General features: G+C 39.1%; 1 protein-coding gene across 3 annotated transcripts in view; it reads left to right on the top strand.

Moving 5' to 3' along the window:
• Positions 1-18,500: 18,500 nt before the first annotated feature.
• LOC117409464 (PC4 and SFRS1-interacting protein-like) overlaps positions 18,501-27,383 on the top strand; it is a 35,902-nt gene continuing 27,019 nt past the window's right edge. For 2 of the 3 annotated variants that reach the window (XM_059001972.1, XM_059001967.1), the window contains exons 1-2: positions 18,501-18,627; positions 19,829-19,923. In XM_059001972.1, coding sequence (XP_058857955.1) covers positions 18,522-18,627; positions 19,829-19,923 — 201 coding nt within the window. In that variant the 5' untranslated portion in view covers positions 18,501-18,521. Of the gene's footprint in view, positions 18,628-18,776; positions 18,877-19,828; positions 19,924-27,383 lie in introns of those variants that run through there. The other variant, XM_059001975.1, reaches the window with a different exon arrangement.

Genomic DNA, 27,383 nt, shown 5'->3' with positions numbered 1-27,383 from the left:
TACGACTTACATTCAATTGTTTGTCCTTTCATTATAACATTTATGTTGTTTTTAATACGTCGGTCAGATTGACCAGTCATGGTTGTTCTAGGTATGCCTATAAACGTGGTGGTTCTAGTGTTAATCAACTTTTAGCTAGCAAGAATTTATTTTTATTTTTCATGAAGTAAACAAATGTGTATTTCTTTTTTTTTTCTTTTATGCAATACATTCTCTATGAAATTTTTCCCCCTGGCAAAATGTTCATCCCTGGTATGTTTAACCTCAGCGCAGGGACAGCACTACCAACTGACTAACATTTATTGCGACCACTACTCCACACTGCTGCCCCGTATGAAATATTTAAGGAATGACTTAGCTTAACATTCACCATATGAAATATTTAAGGAATGACTTCGCTTCACAATCCCCATATGAAATATTTAAGGAATGACTTCGCTTCACAATCCCCGCTCTTCTTTTACATTTAGGGATTTGGTGGGCAAAGTGGGATAAAACTACTTCCTTCAGGTTTCTGTGAGTGCTCACATTCATTCTGTAGGTGAACAACAATATCTTACAGCCTGTTGAAGAACAGGGGAAAAGTATCATTAAAAGGAGTGATTATCAAGGTTTTAAAACCTTAATAGATTCATTTCATTTCTCATACTTTTTTCTGATTTTTGTAATTGTTCAGAGTGGTTCAGATTTCTGTTGTTCCAATATTTGTTTTTTATTGTTTTTCCTCTGGATCTGCCTTAATCTTGCTCGGAGCTTGAGCTTGGTGGTAGGGATGGGAAACTCTGTATAGTTTAATAATCGAATAAATTGCTGTACTATTTGACAACGCTTCAATAAGTAGCCTGTTGGCAGGGAGGGGGTTAAATTCCTGGACACTGGATTTCACTAGCAAAAACATACATATTATATATAAGAACATAAGAACATAAGAAAGTTTACAAACGAGAGGAGGCCATTCAGCCCATCTTGCTCGTTTGGTTGTTACTAGCTTATTGATCCCAGAATCTCAACAAGCAGTTTCTTGAAGGATCCCAGGGTGTCAGCTTCAACAACATTACTGGGGAGTTGGTTCCAGACCCTCTCAATTCTCTGTGTAAAAAAGTGCGTCCTATTTTCTGTTCTGAATGCCCCTTTATCTAATCTCCATTTGTGACCCCTGGTCCTTGTTTCTTTTTTCAGGTCAAAGAAGTCCCCTTGGTCGACGTTGTCTATAACTTTTAGGATTTTGAATGTTTGAATCAGATCGCCGCGTAGTCTTCTTTGTTCAAGACTGAATAGATTCAATTCTTTTAGCCTGTCTGCCTTTTAAACCCAGGATAATTCTGGTTGCTCTTCTTTGCACTCTTTCTAGAGCAGCAATATCCTTTTTGTAATGGGGTGACCAGAACTGAACACAATATTCTAGGTGAGGTCTTACTAATGCATTGTAAAGTTTTAACATTACTTCCCTGGATTTAAATTCAACACTTCTCACAATATATCCGAGCATCTTGTTGGCCTTTTTTATAGCTTCCCCACATTGTCTAGATAAGACATTTCTGAATCAACATAAACTCCTAGGTCTTTTTCATAGTTCCCTTCTTCAATTTCAGTATCTCCCATATGATATTTATAATGCACATGTGTATTGCCTGCATGCAATATTTTACACTTTTCTCTATTAAATGTCTTTTGCCATGTGTCTGCCTAGTTCTGAATGCTGTCTAGATCATTTTGAATAACCTTTGCTGCTGCAACAGTGTTTGCCACTCCTCCTATTTTTGTGTCGTCTGCAAATTTAACGAGTTTGCTTACTATACCAGAATCTAAATCATTAATGTAGATTAGGAATAGCAGAGGACCTAATACTGATCCCTGTGGTACACCACTGGTTACCTCACTCCATTTTGAGGTTTCTCCTCTAATCATTACTTTCTGTTTACTACATGTTAACCACTCCCTAATCCATGTGCATGCATTTCCTTGAATCCCCACACTTTCAGTTTGAGAATTAATCTTTTATGCGGGACTTTGTCAAAAGCTTTCTGGAAATCTAAATAAACCATGTCGTATGCTTTGCAGTTATCCATTTTCAATGTTGCGTCCTCAAAAAAATTGTTTAAATAGTTAGACACGATCTCCCTTTCCTAAAACCATGCTGACTGTCTCCCAGGATATTGTTACCATATAGGTAATTTTCCATTTTGGATCTTATTATAGTTTCCATAAGTTTACATATAATAGAAGTCAGGCTTATTGGTCTGTAGTTACCTGGTTCGGTTTTGTCTCCCTTTTTGTTACGTTTGCTATTTTCCAGTCGGTACAACCCCTGTGTCAAGAGACTGTTGCATGATCTTGGTTAGCGGTTTGTAAATAACTTCTTTCATTTCTTTGAGTACTATTGGGAGGATCTCATCTGGCCCAGGGGATTTGTTTATTTTAAGAGCTCCTAGTCGCTTTAACATGTCTGCCTCTGTTATGCTAAAGTTATTTAAGACTGGATAGGAACAGGTAGACATGTGGGGCATGTTGCCCGTATCCTCCTTTGTAAAAACTTGTGAAAAGTAATCATGTAGTATATTTGCTATATTTTTTCTCTTCGTCTATGATTTTGCCATTTGTATCGCTTAGACATTTTACCTCCTCTTTGAATATTCTCTTGCTGTTATAATATTGGAAAAACTTTTTGGAATTGGTTTTAGCCCCCTTAGCAGTGCTCATTTCTATCTCTCTCTTTGCTTTTCTAACTTCCTTTTTTATTTGAGTTTGCAGTTCCAAGTACTCTTTCTGTGTTCTTGGTCCCTTTTAAACACTCTGTAAAGTGCCTTTTTTTCTGAATATTTTTTTAATTGATCTATTAAACCATTTTGGCCATTTTGTTTTAGATTTTGATTTGTCTACTTTTAGGATGTAAAGTTTGGCGCCTCTAGTACTACATTTTTGAAAAACAGCCATCCTTTTTCTCTATTTTACTCCAATCTACTTCTGTTAGTCTCTGTTTCATTCCTTCATAGTTTGCCTTTTTAAAATTGTAAATCTTAGCTTTAGTCCTTACTTTTTGAGTTTTAAAAAGCACTTCAAATGAGACCATGTTGTGATCTGAGTTTGTCTTCATTATTTGAAAAAACTAAATCAAGGCATGCCTCCCCTCTAGTTGGTGCCTTGACAAATTGAGTCAGGAATGTCAGACATTGTGTCTTTTTCAATTGATAACATGGCTAAAGCATGTAATCGTTCGTTTTTCATACATTAAAAAATATACAGTATATATAAAAAGTGAGATGTTGAATAATACACATATTAAACACACCGAATGTACTCTGAAATTTTAAATGTGTTTTTATTTAAATGTAAGTGGTCCCTGAATCGAAATCAATCCCAAGTTCAAAGACCAAGAACAAGAAAAAATAAGACCTTAAATGGAAGTCACAATTAAGGCCAAAGGGGGAAAAAACACCACTGTAATTAACAATGAAGTAGATTTAATAAATGACCGATCAGCTACAAACAAACAGTAAAAAAAAAAAAAAAAAAAAATAGTAATTTAATTTAAAAAACAGTAATTTAAAAACACAAATAGAAAAAAAAAAGCCTGACAAGATTTTAAAAAAATCATATAAAATATTTTATAGTATGGTGTATTTAATAACTGATTACCCCAAACAGGCAGTAGTGGTCAGTAAATTAACAACAACAAAAAAAAAGAAAGCAAAATTGCCAAACACAGCAAGATATTACTGAGCTTATGTTAAAGCACTGCTGAAGAGCAGCAGCCTCGGGAGAAAAAGGGACAGATGGCACAAAATTTGGGTTCTCGCATTTCTGAACGAGCACAGCCCGGTTTCAGCCCATTAAATAGATGGGATGAATGGCATTGTTGATGCGCCAGTGTCATGTGACAGGGGGAAATGAAACGCACATCACCCAGAAGAAGGGAAGCGCAATTCATTAATAAGAGACTGGGGCTTCGGCGAACGATTGAGCACTGTTAACCAGCCGTTCCTGCCACAACTCTGGTCATATATAAACCTGTTTACTTGCTCCTTGTATGTTAGAAATGCAAAATGTGGGGTATCATATCTTTATAAATACTGTATGCTTTACTACACATCAGCATGGTAAGTTTTGACAGAAACATTGATACAAAGACAACATTGTAAGCCTTGTAACTAAATTTCTAATAGATTTTCACATACAAGCCCACGCTCTTATCTCACATATAAGCCACTGCCTTGATATATGTGCACCTATTTGCATGATTATATGGTATATACATGTAGTAGGTGGGGCTTTGTGCCAGTCTGGCTCGCAGTGGTGATGTGTGATGACGTCACGGACCAGGAAGTAACTGAGTCAAAACAGTGGATGGGCGGGTGAAGCTGAATGCAACGGCATTCAGCGTGTTTAATAAACAAAACAAAAGATTTAAACAAAAACAACAAAAAAGAAACCAAAGGGCACGAGGGCCAAACGAATAAACAAACAAACAAGTAAGTGTTGTGCTGGATACTCCAGCACGTTTTAGCAATTGTTTTTAAATGCTTCTTTCTCTCCGCTCCCCGTACTCTCCTCTCTACACTCCAACCCCGAGTGCAGAGAGCTGCAGGTTTATATACTCTGGCCGAGGGATTAACTAGTTGTTAATTATCTTATTATCCCTCGGCCAGAGTCTGCACGCGTTTGGTAAGGATGCATGACTGTCAGCTAGTTAAATAATCAGTAGCTGATCAGCCATGCATCCTCACAGGGTTTTTAAATATAATAATAAAAGACGCAGCGCTTTTACCTGCTCCGCAAACAAAAATACAAATAATAATACATAGGGGCGGGACACTCCGCCACAGGCTTGCAGGATCGAAAGGTTATATTGTCATATAACTTGAATGGCATGAGGGAGGCCGGGCACTTGGGATCTCCAATGAATGTCCATACCAGGTAAAGGCAGATTACAAGAAGATCAACAGTCAACAGAACCCAGAACCACTGAGAATGATTGCAAACATCATAAAACATTAAGGAAAATGTTGAATATATGGTGTACTATATGAAATATTGGCATAAAAACAAGAACATATCTTCAGCAGAATAAAAGGGGAACCAGTAATGTTGCTAATGCCAGTGGGAGAAAAAAAGGTTTGGTTATCACTTCTTTCTGTGGGGTTCCCCACACATTTGTTTTTCATAATTAGGATAGTTTCCTTATGTTGAAGATATATAGGTGATTTCTGAAAAATTATCTGTTTAATGGTCTGATTAAGTAGTGCACAATAAAAAAAAAAAATCCTGGACAGCTTTAATTTAATTGTGAATCCTGTACCTTGCAATTTCATCAGCAGAGCTCTTTCCAGATGTAGCTCTACTTTCTTTCTGTGATGCCCTCATACTGTGCTTCAGAATCTCAGTACTCTATAGCAGACATGGCCTTAATTTTTAAGGCGAGCATTCCTTCAGAAGGGGGTGTCTAAGAAGTAGACCTCGAATTCATTTTACATATAAATATTACATTTTTAGTAGTCTAAATCAGGTTTTAATCAACCTATACCCAGCTAGCTATCTTAAAACACACTTGGTGATATAAATTTATGTCTATTTAAACTTTCTCCAAACTACTTTTACAAGCTGATATACAATACTGTATTTTCTATACAAGAACATTTGAACATGCTAAGATAAAGAAAAATGTAAAGGTCTGTTTTTGTTTGTTTGCTTATACTTTGTCATCAAACATTCGTAGAAAAATCCAAAGAGGATTATGTTTTCCATATATCTCTTGTCTGAAACTTCCAGAGAAATGATTTAACTTGCTTCTTACAGTATGTTCATTACCAAAAACAACAACAAAGGATTCTCTGAATTTGTGTTACTTCGCATTGATATGCAACGTTATGAAAGCATTTGAAAAATACCCTTTTGTTTCAAGATACAGAAACAACAACTTCACATAACAGAAAGTGGTTCTATTTTTACCAAATGCACGTACCATTATTCGTCCCTGAAAATTGAAATGACAGTAATTTTTGATATTACTGTACACTGTTCTGTTCACAATGAATATAATCTCTGTACTGTGTGTAGCACACATATTAACACAGTCAGAACGAAATTGTCATTTACACTACAGCGTACACTGCTTCTTGAATACATCCGCCAGTTTCTGTTTTCTTCACAGCAGATTAAAATAACATTTTAAATCTAAAAAAAGCAATGAACTTGTTATCTTACCAGCCCGGTGAGAGGCAGTTTAAAACGTTAGGTTGAGGGCGACCAATGCGACCTCGCTGGTTGGTGGTCATCTTCTCTTTCAGGGAACCAGGGTTATGGTTAATAACCTAACGTTACCTTTCAATTCGAAGACGACCACCAAAACATTATGTATGGGAAATGTATACCAGAGTTGTTGCAAGGGAGAAGGAACGGCAGCATATGAGGGATGGGTCAGAACCGCTTAACCCAAGGTTAGGGCAGCAGTGTGGAGTAGTGGTTAGGGCTCTGGACTCTTGACCGGAGGGTTGTGGGTTCAATCCCCAGTGGGGGACACTGCTGTTGTACCCTTGAGCAAGGTACTTTACCTAGATTGCTCCAGTAAAAACCCAACTGTATAAATGGGTAATTGTATGTAAAATAATGTGATATCTGTATAATGTATAATGTGATATCTTGTAACAATTGTAAGTCGCCCTGGATAAGGGCGTCTGCTAAGAAATAAATAATAATAATAATAATAATAATAAAGGTTAGCGGTGTGAGCATGCAACCACAAGGATCCACATGCAAGGAAGGATCTATCACGTTAAGGCAATAGAACCTGGAGAATGTATGCGGCATAGCCCAGCTAGCCGCATTACATATATATTACATATATCAGACAACGAGGCCCCTCTAAAGAGGGCCCAAGATGTAGCCAACCCTCTAGTGGAGTGTGCGGCTACCCTCCCAGGTGGGGGCAAGCCAGCACCATCATACGCGGTCGAGACTGTTATTATATTTTATAATACATGGATACTCTTGTAGTGGTAATATTATAGAAGACGAGGTTCAGCAGTACAGTTGGGTTTTTTAAACATAGTGTTTCAGTGCTGTACAGACGTTCTATGTCATTATCCGTTAGTGCTTCAGCTTTATTTGGATGATTGCCTTTACCTTGTTTTAATTTCCCGTTCCTCTCCAGTTTCTCTGGGATACGGAAGTACCAGATTTACATCATATTTTTTTTTTTTTACGTGTTTCATTTTGTTGATCATTAATGAACATTTCTGTACTGTGGGTGTTGTCAAGTGATTGAAAACTAGACATTTTGTGTTTGAATTGAAAGTGATGGTCTCGAGGAGTCGAACAGGTCAAAGTTCAAGTATATTTTCCTCTAGAGGAATTATCACTTTTTGACGTCACTACTGTGTTATTATGCCTTTTTTTTAACGGCTCAGAATGCAAATATAGCCTTCATCCAGGTGTATATATATGTATATATATATATATATATATATATATAGTGACAAAGTGAACTATAAAATATATGGGAAAGTGGTGGACGGTGTGTACATTGGTCCAAGAGTGACGAGAAGCCTGTATCCTCTCCACTGAATCTCGGTCACACAAGTAAATTGTAGTCTTGTATGTCAGAAAAGACTACAATTCCCAGAGTTCCACAGGGGCGACCATTTTGAGACAAGGATTTTCACCTGTCTCCAATTAGGCAGCCATAAAAGAGCATGTTTTTTTTTCAAATGCAAGGTGTGTAAAGGGTACGACATACAGAGAGACCGATACTTGCTGGAAACAGATTAAAGGTTGGTGTTCTACCTAGGGGAAACAATTATTGCCTAGTTTAAGTTGTGTTCTGTTTTGTCAGTAAACAGCTTAGCTGTCTGACTTATAGAATGGGGTAGTTAAAAGATAATTAAAATGTTTAGTTAGTGCTCCTTACTAAAGAGCTAGATTTTTGTTTGTTTTATTTTGTTTACGTTATTGATATTTGATTTGTGTGATTCTGGATAAAGAGAACACCATAATGAGAAAATAAACATACAGGCACCGCCCTGTTTGCAGTAAAATACTGTTGTCCAGAGTGCTTGGTTTCCGTCAGACTGTGTTCAAGACCCGAAAGAACCGTGACAAAACACCCCAGTCTGTCACAATATATATAGTACATTTTGAATGATATGTAAATCACAACAGAAAAGTATATTTTCACCATGGGGGAAGCATGTCTGAAGTAAGGTGGTTTTAGAAATGACCACAAGGGGTGGGCAACTGTCATTTTTAGCCCTCAGTGACAATGGCAACTATGAGTTATTAAATAGAAAATCCCCATAAACAATCACACTTGCATTCGGGACATCATCCATAACTATTCAGCACTCAATTGTGCTGAATTTAGAAACACTTACATAGGCGACAGAATTCTTGTTGCTGGAACAATAAGCATGGTAAATAATAATCTACAAAATAATAGACTAGTAGGATAGAGAGCACATATAATATGGCATTAAACAGGTAAGAAATCATGTACACTGCTTACAAAAAGTTAAGCATATTACATTTTATTGGATTCTCAAATACTGAAATTAAAAATGTTCAAATGATTTAAAGAGCTTGCAGTTTCTGTATAGTCCATGCTACAAGGCCATTGTCCTTCTGACCATGGCCGGCGCAGAATCACAGATTCCTGACTGAACTATAAAATCAAAATGGTTGAGCGAAGGAGATGATCAAATGTGAGTGGTTGCTACGTTGAAAATGGGCACGAGGCAAGCTGTTGTTGCTCAGACATTTGGCATTGTGCAGTATATGGTTAGCAGATTGTGGATGTACTACAGACAGACTGGTCAGACAGCCAGTAGACCTCTTAAGTGGACCGCCAAAAGTGACCAATGACAGACAGGATAGAAAACATCAATTTAACCTTTAAAAATCACACTAGAAATGCAACTAAACTCCGTCAAGATGCTGGCTATAATGTATCAACCCAGACAATCAAAAATCGCTTACGCAGCCATGGTTTGTGTGTACGACGCCCCTACATCACCATCGTCAGGCTCAATTTCAGTGGTGCCGTGACCAGCTAGGGCCGTTGCAGAAACGTCACACTGACTGCAACATGCTACCCCACAACAGGTATGGAGGAGGGTTGGTTATGGTGTGTGTTGGGATCACCACGACTGGAAAAAAAGTGCTGCACATTCTAGAAGGGAGAGTCAAAGGACAGGCTTATCTTGGCAACATCATCAGACCAGTAGTTATCCCATTTGCGCAGCGCCATGGACGTGGTTGCATACTCATGGATGACAACCCTAGACCACATCAGGCTCAGGTGATAACTGATTTTCTCCTGTGGCAAAAAAATCAATCATTTACCATGGTCTTTGATGTCCCCTGATCTAAATCCTATAGAAAACCTCTGGGACACCCTGGGTAGACGTCCACGAGCCCGACCGTACATCCCTGGCAACATCCAAGAGTGGGTCTTGTCCCTGCAGAAAGAGTGGAACCGCATCCCCCAGAAAGACATTGGAAAACTTATCAGAAGTATGCATCATTATCTGACTGCCTGCACCTCTGCTAGAGTGGGTCCAACTTGCTTTTGGCTGATGTGTGAAAAATGATGCAACCCCCTACCTGCATAATGACTGGTATTCTTAGGACAATTTGATCCCAACTCCATTGAGATTCAATGTAAAATACAGATTACATATGCCTTTCAATGAATTCACTACAAAACATTATGGACTAAATTGGATTTTCACATGTACCCTTTTTGATTTTGGTTATACTTATCTTTTTGTGAGCAGTATATTATGAAAAAAATTATATTATATAGAATATTTTTTAAATTTTTTAACAATATGTGATCACGGCATTAAAAAGGGAAATTTCAGCAAAGAACAACCAGTGTTATTCCATTGCTAAAAGGTAGGAGGAATGAAGATTGGTTGAGGAAACTGGAAAAAAAGAAGGGCCAATGGTCATTATAGTGCAGCACAGAAACCAGGAGCAGAGCACACGGCTGGAAACTGAGATGAGTCAGACTTGGGACAGAGGGAAGGAGTCAATTTTATACACAGAGAGTGCTGAGCGAATGGAATTGGTTACCAAGCCTCGTTCATGTCGTTGAATTATATTGTGATCCTACAATTCTAACTTCTCTTATTTCTTATACAGTATTCTGTCCAATGAATGGTTGTCAGTGTTCATAAATGTCAACAAAATTATTTGAAGTATTGAGAAATGGTTTGCAAGGACAACCTCAACAACAACCATCATTCCATTATTCCTCGGGGTGCTTGGTAGGGTGTGTAAGCGCATAACCATAACTCTACTTCCTTCTGCCAAGAGAAAGCTGTTGTCTAGTACGTGGCTCAGACTAGAACTCAGAAAACACACAAAAGTTCAAAAAGATGCCTGGGTATGAAGACCGTATTCATAAAGTGTCTTTGACAGGCATTTAATCATTAATGTGACTAAGAGTTAGATATGTGCAAATCTGAGCTAAGCTTGTATGGCTAAAATGACTTGCAATGAAACTTCAATAGTATTCTTATAACGCCTTGAACAGCATTTGTGTAACATAGACAAACAGGCTATGCATGCATTAAGAGTTGCCTGCTCCCATAGTCACATTGCTAAAGGTAGCTCCTTGCTTTATTTAATCTTTCAGAAAGATATTAACCCTCTGTTCTTTTTTGTTGTTTAATACACCTTCACAGAGACACCGTGCATGCAAATCAATTTTGTCCCTGGTCTGAATTTAAGGCAAATCAGTTTTGAGGACAAGTCAAAGCTGAATTGTTATTTTAAATTGTGTCATGCAGCTTAATATCATATATATAGTATTAAAAAATGGTCTATACACAAATAGGAGAGGATCTATTAGATTGGCAGAAAACATAGAGAATTGTTACAAAAATCCTTGACTCAATATATCACCAGAAGAACGTATTCACACTCTTCAGCCATGTGATCAAACTCCACAAATGAATTACTCTATTAAGGTAGTTTCCCAGGGTTCATGTTCTAAGAATTTAATTAAAATTAACATGTCAGCGAGTGATAATTCTAGTAGCTCAGTATTGACCTCCCTCTCTGGGAAATAAATCTCTCCTAATCAACGATTTTATTTTTGAATCAAAACTAGATATCATAACTTCAGTTGAAACTTGGCTGAAACAGGACGAGACTACCACTAGTAGAGGCTTGTCCCACAGGTTTCTCTTTCTATCAGAAGGCACGTCCTATAGACTCAATAGACCTAATTGTCTTTATCTTACTGATATTTGTATCTACAATAATTGTCAAGCATGATGGGATTATAATTTTAGGCGACTTTAATATACATGTTGATGTGGATCGAGATCTCCTCGTAAAAATACACCAATTGCAGATCTTTTTACTTGTCTGGAAAGATAATATCTTGAAATATAAGGCTGCTCTGTCTTCTGCTAGATCAGCCTATTACTCAAATCGTATAGAGACAAATAAAGATAATCCTCGATTTCTTTTTAAAACAATAGCTAAATTAACAAACCAGCAGAAGGAGCCCTCCTTGGGTACATTGTTGCCAGCAAGCAGTGATGATTTTCTGAGCCAGTTTAATAAAAATCATTGATATAAAAAATCAGATATCTAATAGTACAGGCAATTTAAGAAATCAGATCTCTAATAGTAAAGACAATATAAACAAGCCGTCCGACAACTGACAAAACTACATCTCTGGGTCCTGCTACACTGGACCAAACCTTTGATTCTTTGAACTGGGGCAGAAGTGTGGAGTACTGGGTAGGGCTCTGGACTATTGACCGGAGGGTCGTGGGTTCAATCCCAGGTGGGGGACACTGCTACTGTACCCTCGAGCAAGGTACTTTACCTAGATTACTCCAGTAAAAACTCAACTGTATAAATGGGTAATTGTATGTAAATATAATGTGTAAAAAATAATGTAATTGTATGTAAAAAATAACGTGATATCTTGTAACAATTGTAAGTTGCCCTGGATAAGGGCGTCTGCTAAATAATAAGAATATTAACTGTTGTTTTCTGTTAAGCGCCTTGAGATGGCTCTGCCATGAAAGTTGCTATATAAATAAAGTTTGATCTGATTTGATTTCATGTTTTAAAAAATATATATGTAATTTGGTACAGTGCATTAACCCACTGTGACCTTATATCCAGGCAGCAACTGGTGTCCTATGGATGAGAGGGTGAGATTCAGAATTGCTTAGGGGTGTAGAGGGAACTGGATGCAGCTAGCAAGGCACACCAGGATGTAATATCCAAACCCACCTGTGATATATATCAAGTGGATCTTTGCCAAGGATCTATAATTCACCTCTGTTATGTCTATTTTACCATCAAAGCTATTGTTTTTAAATGAAGTCCTTTATTATTCTTAGTATTATTGTTATTTATGTATTTGGCAGATGCCTTTATCAAAGGTGACTTATAAGTGTTACAGGGAAATACAAGGTTAAATGCAAAACAATATTTAAAAACAGAATAGTTTATATAGTATAAGATAAGATGCAACAAGTTAGGATTAAAACCATTTATATGTACAATTACATAATAGTAGTGCATGATAGTGCTTCAGCTGAGAATCCAGTAACATGGTGCTTAGGACAGAGAGATCTACAAGTGCAGTCTAGGGTGTTGTGACAGAGAGTGAATGAATCCAAGTCACCAATCTCCCTCCCAACCTGTGAGTGCACAGTATAACAGGAACAGTGTGCACCGGACTGGATGGTTTGACAGTTCATTCCAGGGTCAGTCTGAAGTCAGCCATCCTACTGCAGTGTGGAGTAGTGGTTAGGGCTCTGGCTCTGCACCGTGAACTCTATCTGTGTGTTATTGATGGATCACCTCTACACCTGTGCACTACAAACTACTTTGCCACAGGTGTTTATCTTTAATTAACATAAGACAACCAGGTCACATGACCTTTTAGAAAAGAAAATCTCTAGTAACAGCAGGACACCAGTTTGCAAAGGCCCAGCTGGAAAAGGGAGCCATTGTGTCCTGCTGCAGCAGTACAATAGCCTGCGGATATTCAGTACTGTACCTTGTGACGGGGTACACCCTGCCCCTGAGTTTATTATATTATTTGTTGTATTATTATTTAAAATGTATTGTTTATGTTATTTTATTGTTAATTGTTTTGCAGCATGGATGGGGTTAAACTTCCCCCTCCATGCTAAACTCGTGCAGAATGTGACCGTCTCCAGATTGATTAATTTATTACTAATTTGGAGACGGTCACATGTATAAAAACCTGCAGCTTTGGCTGATCAAGGTTTGTGTGTTCAGAGGCGGAACGGGAGTCATGAGTAGGAGAGAAACTGAGAGAAATAAGCATTTGCTACATGTGCTGGGTATACACCAGCATGATACTTATTTGTTTTGTTCAGTGTCTGTTTGTCTGTTTATTTTGGCCACTGTGCTGTTGTGTTTGTACAAGCGTTTTGTGTTTGTTTAAACCTTTTATTTATTACTATTAAACGTGCAGCACTGCTTACATACCCCAGTGCTGTCTGAGAGTCAATTACTTCCTGGTCTAACATCACCACACAAGCCATCATGACACATATGGTGCTCAGAAGTGGGAAATAATGCCTCCACAGACTCAGGCCAGGAACAGTACTGCGGGGACACAGTTTTTTTTTTAAAGGATTTTGTTTTTTATTTTTGAAAAATGGACAAAGTGGAGGAGGATACGGAGAGGTGGCATGCTCATCAGAGGGAGTTGAAAGCCGAAGGAGCGCTGTGGTGCCTTGCATGCCTGGAGCATGGGCACCTCTTGCCCCTGGGAAGACCCCCTCTTCATGAAAGCCTTCAATCGGGGTGAGGTGGAGACAACAGAGGAGTGGATTCTCCTGAAGGTTGTACCATTGCCACAGATGGACCAGAACACCTGCCTCATCTGCCGAAAAGGGAAAGAGTGGTGCTTTGCCGTTGGTGTGGTCAGGCACATATCACCCGACCAACCCCCTCCATGGCAGGAGGTGGAACTGCCGGTCCCAAGGAGGAAGAAGGGAAGAAGCAGGGGCCAGCTCCAGCGCCCACAAGGGAGGAGCCCGAGCGTCTAGCACCCATGAAAGGGGGGAACAAGCTTCGAGCATCCACGAGGGGGAGCACGAGGGTCCAATGCCCTCGGGAGAAATCTTGGAATGGCTGATGGAACCTAAGGTGGACCTCATGGAGGCCCTCCCGATGGTAATCGACCTACTGTGGGCCAGAGATCACCCAGTGTCCCTCCCAGCCATTGCAGCCATGGTATGTAACTATCTGGCTGCAGATATGGGAATGCCCTCAAGGTTATTAATCTCATCAAGAGGGGCTCTGCTTAGTCTAGCTCCATGGGCAGTAGGCATGTCCACGCCAGAGCCCAGAGGGGAGCCGCATCAGTCCCCAGCGACTGAAGGAGAGCCACATTAGTCCCCAGTGACTGAAGAAGAGTCACACCAGTCTCCCACGACCGAGGGAGAGCCGCACCAATCCACAGTGATAGAGGGAGGCTACATGCTGCTCCTGCTTTCACCACAAGGGGGAGACTACCCGCTGCTTCCACCTTCACCACCAGAGGGAGACTACCTGTTGCTCCTGGCTTCACCACCAAAGGAGCTGAAGCTACCTCCCGAGGGTAAACTCCTGCCCTGTCCTGCCAAGCCTGCATTGCCTAAGGTGGCCACACCTGCAACGCCTAGGGCTGCCGAGCCTGCAACGCCTAGGGCTGCCACGCCTGCACCGCATAGGGCTGCTAAGCCTGCATCGCCTGGGGATACCCGCACAACACTGCCCGGGGATGCCTGCTTGTCAGAGGCTTTGGAGTATCCAGCAGCAGCAATTGCGCTGCTAGAAATTCTGGGTCTGAAGCCCAAAAGAAGGGAGCCGCCGGCTACAGAGAAGGGGGAGAGGTGAGGAGACCACCTCCACCCACAATAGTTGCACTGCCGGAGTACACAGCGACGGCGCCACTGCCGGAGTGTCTCACGCTGAAGGCAGCATTACCGCTGCCAGCTCCACCATCACTGCCTGAGTACGCAGCGCTGTCACCACTGCCAGAGTGTCCCGCACTGAGAGAAGCATGGCCGCTGCCAGTGCCAATACCACATTTGGAGTGCACTACACTGCTACAAGAACTGCCTTTGTTGGGGAAGCCAGCCTTGGAGCTGTCAACATTTCCGCTGACAGGATTGCCACTGTCAACACTGCAGCTGCCAGTGGCGCCCCTAGAGCATTGCCACTGCTGCCGAAAGGGCTGGAGGAGCCAGCCTTGCCGCTGTCAGCGATGCCATTAGCAGTATTTCCACTGCCGGAGGTGGCCTTTGAGGCCATATGTGCTAGGCACAAGGGGGGAGAAGTGTGATGGGATACACCCCACCCCTGAGTGTATTATAGTATTTGTTGTATTATTATTTAAAATGTATTGTTTATGTGTGTAAAAACATGTTATTTTATTATTAATTATTTTCCAGCACGATACTTGTTTGTTTTGTTCCATGTCTGTTTGTCTGTTTATTTTGGCCACTGTGCCATTTTGTTTGTACAAGTGTTTTGTGTTTGTTTAAACCTTTTATTTATTATTATTATTAAACATGTGGCAGTGCTTACATACCCCAGTACTCTCTGAATGTCAATTACTTCCTGGTCTGACGTCACCACACAAGCCATCGTGTCACATACCCATAATGGGCTTCTTCTGATAACAGGTTCAATCCTGAAAGCACAGGACCAAGAAACAATCTGCTAATTTAGACTCCATGGCAGCTACCACCCAAGGAAAAGAAAAATACCACAAATATTTTATACTCCTGATACTCTGTGTTTCTGGTATGTTACAATGGTACTGTGATGGCATTGGTTCATACCATTGTACTGTAATACCACTGGTATGCCCAAATATTATACCAATAACATTGTAACTGCTATTGTGCTACCAATAAATTCCCCCCATTGAATTGCCATTGAAGATATACAGTAATCCGTCATATATCCGACAGCTGGGACCAGAGTAAGGGAGGATATGCAAAAAGTCGGATAAATGAATCCTGTTTTAAATCCCATTATACACAGCTGTAACAATTACTATATTCACACAATTATTGTTTTGAGATTCAGCTTTTATTAGGGCGCTCCCCTAAATCCCTTGTTTGGATTTAGAAGGATACAGGGTATTAATGCTTGTGACGCGATAGCCGTCTCCCGTGTGGGTGCGTGCATTCGCTGCTGAGAGACAGGCAGGAGAGCGAGGTTGAAGTGGATATGCCCTGCAGGAGAACAGGATTTATTTACAAATCAACACACTGAACAGCTACGTTACACTACCAGCAATACAACACTAGTACATACAACACAGTGTATGAGAACTTTGGTAGGATCTACAATCTCTGGACTAATCTTCTCTGTTCAATAATAAACTAACGTTAATGATCATTGTGGAAAAAGGGTTAGGGCGGATGTGTGAAGGGCGGATATGCAACAGATTTCTGTATTTCGAATAGGCATGTTTTGAATCACTGCCATGCTTGTTCAAATTTCTGATGCTTGAGTTATTTTGTTGTGCATTTCCTTTCAGTTAATCAAAAGTGCAGGGTTAACAGAAATGTACGAATGCAGTTGATTTTTACTCATCTGGTAAAAACCACTTACAGTTTTTACCATCCTTGTGGTTACCTTGCAACACTTTTGTATAAAGTCCCCAATAATAGATACAGTAGTTAAAACCACAACACTCAGCTTTATTCTGCTACAAAAGCAAGCATGACCGGGAGTTGTATTTATTTGGGGAGGGTTAATCTGTTAATAGCAGGTGTTTTTAAGATATTAATCTCTTGCCAATATAAGTGCAGGTTTCTATTTGCAGATAAAGGGCTTTTTTTTCACACATACACAAATTCACTATTATTTACATGTATGGTTATGCTACAATTATTTTCAAGAAACATACCGTTATATAAGATTTAGGTTCAGCTGTCCCTCACATTGCCACATGTGCCTTTGCTCATAAGTGGTTTAAAGTCTTTACACAAAATAGTGTTTATGGTTATGGTTGCAGGCTTCAGTACAGTAGGTTCAGGGCCCTATTTTGAGATAAGTGTTTGTCACAAAGACGGCCAGAGTGGGTGGCGTCAGACCAGAAGCAGGAAGGAATACAGAGACAGTGGTTGTGATGAGCTGAGTGCAATGGCTGCACTCAGCGTTTATTAACAAAATAAAAGGTTTCAAACAGCACAAAAACAGGACACGGCACTACACGCCAAAATAAAAAGACAAACAAAACGACTAGACACTAACACACAGGTGAAACGGAGACGAACAAACACGGTGAGAATACACTTATTATATTTATAATTACGCTTTTACTCCTTCTCTCTCACCCGTTCTCCACTCTCTGAACACCTAACCACGAGTGACTAAAAATGTGCCTATTTATACTGTTGTGCTGGGATTCAATTACTAATTAATTATTCACTTGAATCCCAGCACGTGAATTAATTCTGTGCAACCCCGTGCTCACATATTACATTTAACCAGCACGTGAAGTGATTTGTGCCCTCCTCGTGCCTAAATACAAATCTACACTTTTTAAATACACGTGAAACACAGACCCGTTTATATCCCGTGTACCAATGACTATACACCAACATTAACACACACAACATACAACACAACACACAAATGCACACAGGGGCGGGGCGCATTGCCACAGTGTTAAAGCAAACATGTACAACCAGCAAGAAAAAACTTATTTGCACAATGGAGCAGTACAATTATGCTGAAAGAAAACAATTGTTGGATAAACAAAACCTACAATAACACTGTCAACCGGATATAGGATCACCATGGGCAGCCGTATGGTACTGATTCAACTTGTCAAGTCTGGAAGGTGTTTTCTGTTCTTCTCTCTACCATTTCTCAATAATTACTGTTTCTATTTCCTTCTGAGAAATTGGGTGAGGAAACCTTTTGCTAAGCTTGTTCTCCAGAATGGCCCATTGTTATCACTTTTGAAACCCCTGTTAAACATCAGTCATTTATGCAGTCATGGATATAGAAGTTAGAGTAAAACTACAGTGTTGGGGAAGGTACTGTTACATTTACTGTCCAGTTGTTTGAGCAAAATTGTAACTAGTTACATTAACTTATTTATTTTTTTTAAACTAATTAGTAACAAAGAGTCACTTCTCAGGCACAGTTTATATTTTACAGAGGTATTGTTTTCAGTTTGGTCAGGCTGCAGCTTTGAACTGTCCAATCAGGTGTGTATTGTTTTTCTTTATCATGACTTATACTGACTTGCAACAGCGAGATGAAACTTTCAAATGTTCATGAATAATTAATAAGGCTAGTCCACTAACCCCAGAAACCTCAGCTAAATTTCCACTTTGATGTCCAGTCCCTCAGAACTTTCCTTGACTGAAGTTTTGTGAACAGGAACATACACTAAAGCTGTTGTGCATTTGTCAACCAGAGGAAATACAAGGCTTTTCTACTGGACCAGTTTGGCCATAACAGTTGGCATACAGAATTTGGCTTCCTGAAATCAACGCCTTATGCTATTTAAAACAGGCTGCCATTTAAACTCTGCAGCTCCCCATCTGTCTTTCTGCGCATTTCTCAACCCATTGAGGTTTGCGGAAAAACCAAATAAACAAGGGGGTACGTACAATTTGAAGACACATTTCACCTCGCATGTTGCCAGTGCTTGGTTGTTTATGTGCAAAAAACAATACAAAATTCCTGTGGTAAATTTTGTATTTTTAAACTGCTCTCAAAGAAATTTAGGGAGACCCCCCCCTGACCTTAATTACAGTGGTATTTCCCGGCGCAGAGCTGCGCGGGAGTGCAGACTAGCCTAGATTGTGGAGGCAGTAGCAGTGCTGAAGGGGTTTTAGTCTGTTGTTGTTGGTAAGCTTGAATTTTTGGTTTTTTTTTTTTTTATTATTATTATTTTGTTTTCCCCCCTTGTATGGGTTTCTGTGTTAGGAACATTTAAAAATACTAAGAGCTCAATAATCATTTCGTGAGGGAATTGATAACATGCATATTTTGAAAAAGCCATAGTTCAGCTAACTGTTTTCTCTTCGCCCTGGGGATGGTGCGGTGAAATTATATATGTCCGCATGGCTTTATTTTCAGATTGGCTAGTTGCATTTAAATTGTGTAATGGTTGTATTTTATTTTATTTTTGTTAGAAAATCTTTGGTTATTTACGCGTGAGAAGTAGCTTGTTGGTTTTAGTAATTTTGTGTTCAAGATTGGGGGAGGGGTTGACGTTAAATGTATCCATTATTCTTGGGCCATTACCAGAGAACATCATTATCTATAATTGAAGCTAACGTTGTTTTTGTTTTTTTTCATAGCTTAAGGACATATATACACATGCTAAGTAACAAACTTTACATATTAGGCCAAATAGGAAATGCAAAATGTTTGCATGCAATTGTGCACTGTTCAAGCTACAGTTTTGTACTGCGTAGGTCCCTGTTCCGTTTAAAAAAAAATAAACTTTTTGTTCCTGCTAAACCGACCCTATTATGAACGATTGATGTTTTAAACATGGTGAGACGTAATGGTTCTCATACTGAGGACACAGGTCGGAGCTGGACTGTGTTTGGCCTGCTGCCTTGGAATGCCTGTGGTTTAAGGGTAAAATCGTGAAACTAAAAATAGAAATTACCGGTATTGAGACATCGTTGGCATTCGTGTGTGTAAAATTATGTATTTTAATTTGCTGTTACTGTTTAATGTGTGCACTGCAAATAGATAAGTAGTCATTACTTAGGTCGATCCGCTGCTTTTACTGTCTGATGTGCTTTTGTTTAAAGGAACCAGTTCATTCTGTGGGTTTGTTTTTAAGGTGACTGCGTGAATCAAGCAAACATGACTCGAGATTACAAACCAGGCGATCTGATTTTTGCCAAAATGAAGGGCTACCCTCACTGGCCAGCCAGGGTAAGTTACTGTGCTGTACGAATACATATTAACAGTTCTCCTTAAAACTGAAGTGTCCTACACAGTCCTCTTCCATTTGACATTTAATTTAATTGTATGTCTGTTATATAGGTCTACTTATGTTTATTTAAAACTTGTCAAGCACTGCCAGAAAATATGTTTTTTTTTTGTTTGTTTGTTTTGTTTTCTTCGGTACATTCCCAAAATGTATTTGCAATAAGGACACCTTGCACCTTAACCTGACAACCACACAGAGCTAAAATAGACACATTTCTACAAGGCCGCAGCAGGTGGTTCGACTTCTCAAACCTATAGCTCTGGGAGCAAAACAATAAATTAAAGGATGTTGTATTTCTGCTTGTTTGCATGTTATGCTGGTCTTGCAGAGATCATATGACTAAATGGGCTTAAATATGTAAGCACTGAAGGTAGTTACTGAATGTGGACATGCTTGGTGTATACTCATTACATCAGACGTTGCCTTCAGTTGTCTAATATTCACAAGTACAAATTGACAACTAAGTGGAAATACAGTAGATGCCGGTTATTAGTAGGGCTGTGTTCGAAGGTTCGTTTGCTAGCCAGGGTTTCGAAGATTGTTGAACCTTGGAAAGTTTGTCATAGGTTCACGCACTATGTTTTTTTTTCTTTTTCTTCCTATTAACAGAAACTGTTTGACAATGTGTGAATACTATGAATCACACATTAAATGTCACTCGCATGCAAAATTTTGATCTTTTCATTTGTATAATGCATATTACATAAACAAAAGTTGTTAATAAAATCCGCTATCAAACCATTGTACATTACGTACAACTGGAGCAGGGTAGTATCCAAAGCAGTGGGCTCGTACCTCTAGTGGCTGTATTGCTTCAGTAAAATATGTACTGAATACCTCGTGTACAAGACAGTGTAAGAGAAGTGCTATGGTAGAATATGTTTGAAACATACAAAATATGCGCTAACACTAATAATTTTGAAAACTGAGCACCGTTCTCCCCTCCCCCCTCCCCCCTGCGTGTTATCCAGAGGCAAACATTTAATTTATTCATTCGACATCTCGACAGCAAAGTGTTGTATAGCGTAAGCTGTATTGAAAGAAATGTCTCGAAACCCCTCTGCTGTTTAGGTTTTTTTTTGTTAAATGCCCACGCAACCAAAAAAAAATGTTGAATGCAAACTGCGAATGCGACGCGTATCATGGACGCATTACCAATCTCTGGGGTCACTTGACAAGCACAAGTTCCTATTATTGTTGGTGTTATTAATATTTCATATAGTAGTAAAATGTGACTGATAACCTGCTTGCAATGGTGACTGTGTTAAATAAAGCTTTGTCCGCTGCAATTGGTGCTGGTGCAATGCAAGCGTAATGTATAGATCGCAAGCAATCTCAATTACGTGTAAATAAACGTAGTTGTATTTTTATTTAAGTTATAAGAACATGATTACTGTTCTATATTACGTATTTTTAAACTACATGTGAATGTTGTATTCCATTTATATGGATTACCTGTAAAATAATAGGATTTTCAAATAAACAAGTAGCTATGGTGATGTAACCAGTAAATTATGCAAATTAGTACCATCGAAGGTTCGAACCTTCCTTGGGTAATGTGTTCCGAACCTTCGAATGTCAAAATGTACCCTTCATTGCAGCCTTACTGATTTCTAGGGATGGACACCAATATTGCTATTTTGATATGATATCAATATCGATCATTTCCATATCGCAATATCGTGGGATATTCGTTGCAGCCCTAGTTATTAGCAACCCTGATAGACAACTTTTGGTTATTAACAACATTCTCAGAAACCAGACCCGCCCAGTAGACATTAATGTTAATGGAATTCTGATATTAGCAACTGCACGCCGCTTATTGACAACTTTATTACTAGTTGCCAGTGCTACAGAGCGCACTTGCATGATTTACGTGGATACTTCATGCAGCTTTTATAACACACTGACTTCACAACTGCATATTTCTGGTGGACTGAGGCAAATGTCCTCCTTATGTTTTATTTTCCGGTTCATATTTGATGAAGAAGACTGGTGATGAAAAAGAAGAAAAGAAAACACTGTTTACATAATTACTGCTAATTTGTATGCAAATTGTATTTATTTTCAATCCAAGCACAAGAAATTGTTGGGTGAAACAGAATCTTAATAGTATGCACTGAACATCATATTTTGTAGATTGTTTGGCGACCCATCATAAACCTTGCTTTGACCCATATTTGGGTTGCGCCCCCCACTTTGAGAAACGTTGAACAAAATAACATAAGAAGAAAAACGTCAACATTATAAGCAGTTGCTTACTAATCAGTCTGGAGTGGCATGATGACAGTTACACCAAAGTAATTTGATTCTGAGATCCCAACAATTATTTTAATTTAGCCTTCTCTTTTAGTGGCTTAGTAAAAATGACTCTCTCAATGCAATACAGCCAGAGGAATTTAAGATTTCACTAATGATAACCAGTTTTTGTGAAATTATGACTTGATATAAAGAAATTGTCAAAAAATCCTGTGTGTAGTAAATATGTCTATACAATTTCATGTATAAGGAATATTAACCAAGCCTTTAAATAGTATTTCTCTCCTAGCACAACAGCCAATTTGTGTTTTGTTTATTTTTATTTGATGTTTTTTGTTACAAACTTTACGTCCACTTGCTCTCTAGTTGAGCCATGTAGTCTACCCCATCAACCATACTAAGAATTCATAGCAGATATTGGGTCTCAACATTTTGTCCCTCACTCTTAAATGTGAAGCTTAGGTGGGGTTGTATAGCTGCAGTAACTTTGCAAAAAAATTGTATTTGAGAATGTTGTTGAACTAGTGAGATGTGATCTTTGGTACCCCATTTGCTTTTATTTTTAAACACACTAAACAGAACATTACCACTCCTCTTTATGTGCCACAGTAAAAATGGAAACAACGTTAAAATCTTTTGTATTATTTTAAAAACATAACTGGATATAAGTATTTGATTGTTACAATCACAATGATTCAGTAAAAGCTGATAACAGATCTAAAAGACGGTAACAATATAGTGGTGAACAAAAGATTCAAGTTCCAAGCTGCAAGATCCCGTGACCCGATGCAAGTTCTACAACAACCCACGCAACAAGGAGAACTTTGCAGCTTTTTTTTGTCAGAACTTTGGTGTGATATTACGAGCAAAACTCTGGAACTTGGGAAGGGGTTTGTAATTGTAACCTTTTTTTTTTCTTTTTTTTTTTTTTTTTTTTAATAAGCTGACTGGGAAGTCTGTTAAGAGAGTTGCAGACATTCCAGAGTTCTATGCAACACATGAAGAGGCTGACGCATGTCTTTTCTTGCATGCAGCAAATGCTCTGCTTAACTGCCTGTGACTGGCTATATGCTTCCCAGATTCAGATGTTGGAAATCTTTGCATTGTGGCTAGGTAGCCAAGAACTCTGACTAAAGACAAGCAACCTTTTTTTTTTTTTTTTACAGCACTTACCCTTTAGGGCTGGGTATCGGCAGTTTCTTCGCGATACGAGGGTCGCTATACGATGCGTATTGCGATACAGTAAATTAAGCATGAAAAATAAATATCACAGTTGTCTCGTGCTTGTGCAAGTGTTTGCAAGAACACTGGTAAAACACTTTTGGTCCAATAAGCTTCATGCCATGTTTTGCTTTTGTTTCCTATTTGTTCTTTTTAAAATACATTTTAAAAACAAAATTACAAATCGGGGCTCCAGACAAAGTTTTTGTCTAAGATGCCAATGGCTCCAGGCCAAAAAATAACTTGTTAAGACACTAAAGTGATACTAAAACAGTAACTTAATGTCTGTACTCGCTTTTTGCCACATTCTGCTGCATGGTTAATCTATGCAGCTGATGACTGCAATGAACTCTGCATGTTTATTATAAATATTTTGCTAGTGTTGTCTCTGGAATTGGTGATGGCGCCTCTAATTGTGTACAGTGTAACATGGGAAATAGCATGCTGCAGCTCCAATTCTCTGTCAGTGAAGTCCTACAGGTTTGGTCACCGTCACAACTGTTGCATGAAACTGGGGTTATCGTATTCTGCTGGTATTAATACAGCACCTATCTGCACTTACAAGCATTTGTGTTCAACAAAATTGTTATTAGTATTAGTTTTCCCCCTTACAGATCGACGTCATAGCGCATTCATAAATATTGACACATGCTTTTAAAGGGAGAGACAGCATTTTTGTCTTACATGTGCATTTTCAGCCATTTTAGTCCCAGTCTGGAGCCCTGCAAGTCTGAGCGTTGCACATTTTACACACAGCATGACTCTTATCGAACATGAGGCGAGTCCATTTCGGCGTCACCGTGATGAGGTTATCAACATTAAGCCCGCCTCTCCTCTGCTTCTGCTTCACTCAGCTGCTGGCGGACTTGACAAAAACAGCCTTAACAGTGCATAATGATAATAAATAACTGTGGCAATGTGTCCCGCCCCTGTGTGCATTTCTGTGTTATATGTTGCGTGTGGTGTGTTAATGTTGGTGTAAAGAGATGGCTGCACGGGATATAAATGGGTGTGTGCAGCACGAGTTATTTAAAATGTATAATTGTATTTAGGCACGAGGATTGCACATCACTTCACATGCATTTAAAGTAATTAATATGTGAGCATGAGGTTGCACATAATTAATTCACGTGCTGGGGTTCAAGTGAATAATTAATTAGTAATTGAATCCCGGCACAACAGTATATATAGATGCACATTTCATTCACTCTGGGTTGTGTGTTAGTGAGTGGAGAACGGATGTGGAGAGGAGTTAAAAACTGGAAGAAATAACAATTGCTATTGCGCGCTGAAAGCACCAGTGCGGTACTTAAAAACCGATTGTTTGTCTGTCTATTTACTTTGGCCAACACTCTGTTTTGTTTGTTCAGTCTGTGTTTTCTGTTTTGTACAACCTTTTCATTTGCAATAAACCGGTGCAAGCAAGCGCCTTCATCATTTCACCGTCCTGTGTGTGTTTCCTTTCCTGGGTCTGACGTAATCACTCAGCCAGCCGTGTGACAATAACATTCTCCAGTTATCAGTGTAGACATAAGTGAATGCATGCTTATGTTTGTTAGCAGACATTTTACTTTAAAAATAAATAAATAAATAAAAAGTGTATCGATACAGGGGTCGTGTGGCAAAGTGGTTGAGTGGGTACAGGTGCATGTGTGATGCAGTGCGTAATGAAGCAGACAGATGTTTATAATCCAGTTTGGAAAGGGTTCTATTTTTTTTTATATCCAGGTCTGGTGACCAAATAATAATCCCTGGCAATACACAGTAATGTGTAGTGCACAGAGTAAATAACAGGATTGCAGTCCCAAATAATAACACAAATATCTGTCCCACGATATACTAACACCGTCACCAGTCCTGGGTACGTGCAGTAGTGCTCTTGGTGGGTGATATATGTTTATCAATGACAGTATTGCTGTGCTGTTCCGGGTTTTGTGCTGGCCCTTGGCGACAGCTCCTGAACGTGTTAGCCGTCTAATAATAACAAACAAGACGATTTTATAGACTAACAAACAAAATACTCATGATACGTATATTCCGGGTCAATGAGTTAATGCAACTGAATTCCACCCCCTTTCTAGCTGGCTGACTTCCCTTGAACCCTGGGAAATAACTGTCGGGCCAGCCCGTCCAGGGAACTCTGTTCTCTCTGCTTAGCACCCTCACAGGTCGGGAGGGAGATTTACTACCAAGAATCATTGTATTTCTGTCATTATCGATAATTGTATCGTCAAGAAAAATATCAAGGTTCGCCATGCGAGTCAGTGAATCGGCACACCCCTACTACCCTTGCAATCAAATATGGTCCAGACCTGTGCAATACACTTCCTGCACTGCATGCAAATACAGGGTGTGATTCATCAAGAGCACTAGCAGGTATTGGAAAAATAAAGCCCCTGAAAGTTATTACTGCAAAGCTTGCTTAGTTTTTTGATCTGAAGAGTTTGGGCACTATAATTAAGCTTTCATGGAAACTTACTGCTGTGGAGAATCTGATGACAACAATGTATTGTGGCAAGGCTAAAGATGGTGTGAGTCTTCTGCACTACAAAATGTTGTGCAAGAACCAAAAGAAGAATGAACAACTTCCCCCAACACAAGAGTCTACATCAACAAACTATCACACATACACCTGGCATAATGCTTTAGTGGCAAAAAACTGAAATACCTTCACCCACTGGTCATGGCTGGCAGTGGGATGAAGCCACTGGTGCCTTGGAGCACACATTAATGACATGGCAAACAGCACCTAATATGCTGCTACAGTTATTCACATGTGGATGCAGGAAATCGGTATGCAAAAGCAATTGTAGTTGTGTTAGGAACAGTCCAGCTTGCACAGAAGCATGTGAATACATGAAAGAAGTGAACTGCCAAACTCCTTACAGAGTTCATGTTCTGTGAATCTAATGGAGATTCAGATCATTAATAATTAATGGAAACTTACAAATTATCGCTGTGCTAAAAGTGTCCTTGCATGTCCTTTCCCAGTTGAGTAATAACATTGTAAAACCTTGGTACTTATCCTAGTGCAAATGTCCAATAATGAACAGTAATGAAGTAATAACTGCTCTGATTTCACCAAAAACACCACAAGACATTTTTTTGTAAGGATTCCACCCCTGCGCTGATTCGGGAGGGCAAAGGCGAACACACACTGTCCTCCAAAGCGTGTGCCTCAGCCGACCGCTTCAACACACTTTCCACTTTACATGAATTGCCAGTAATCACATTCTGTTCAACAAGTTTAAGCCCATCAGAAAGTTCTACGAATGACTGGTTAACCTTTTAAACCTCACAAAAATTCCAGAAAGTCACTGTGGGGAAACAAAAAAGGCCTAGGTAGTTACTGTTTGAGATTATCGGTTTACAAAAGATTGGTTTCATGAAGTGGACTAAAAGGTTTAAAGATTATACGCAATATTACTGTTATCAAAACCTCTATTCCTATGGATGTTGATTATTTTGCTTTCTTTGCAATGCAATTTGATTGCCCTAAAACTGAGTTACTACATAATATTGTATTGTCCACATATCTCTAGTTTCTAAGACTTTCTGTGTAGCTTTTTTCAGATTGACAGTAGCGACATTGTGTGTATTATGAAGTTAAAACAAAAAAGTATGGACGTGCCCCTGTAATGTTCATTTCATAAGCTACTTTCAAAGGCAAGATAAACAAAATAGTGTTAGTAATTGATTAACTCAATTTAAAATGAGAGAAGGCATTTTTTGTGTGTAATCATCCCTGCAGGTGAACACCAGCAGTATTTATATCCAACACTGTTCTAGATTATTAAAACAGGTACCAGTGCAGTAGTTTTTTTAAACATTCTGTTAAATTGTAAAAAAGGTTTTGTTATTTTAAATTTAGATCATTAAATACATTTGTGGTAGCATTGTGGTTTTCAAATGTCCTATTTGC

This window comes from Acipenser ruthenus, chromosome 2, assembly GCF_902713425.1.
Source record: "Acipenser ruthenus chromosome 2, fAciRut3.2 maternal haplotype, whole genome shotgun sequence".
Lineage (NCBI taxonomy): Eukaryota > Metazoa > Chordata > Actinopteri > Acipenseriformes > Acipenseridae > Acipenser > Acipenser ruthenus.
The sequence above is the reverse complement of the archived record's forward strand: the minus strand, read 5'-3'. Positions and strand labels throughout refer to the sequence as shown.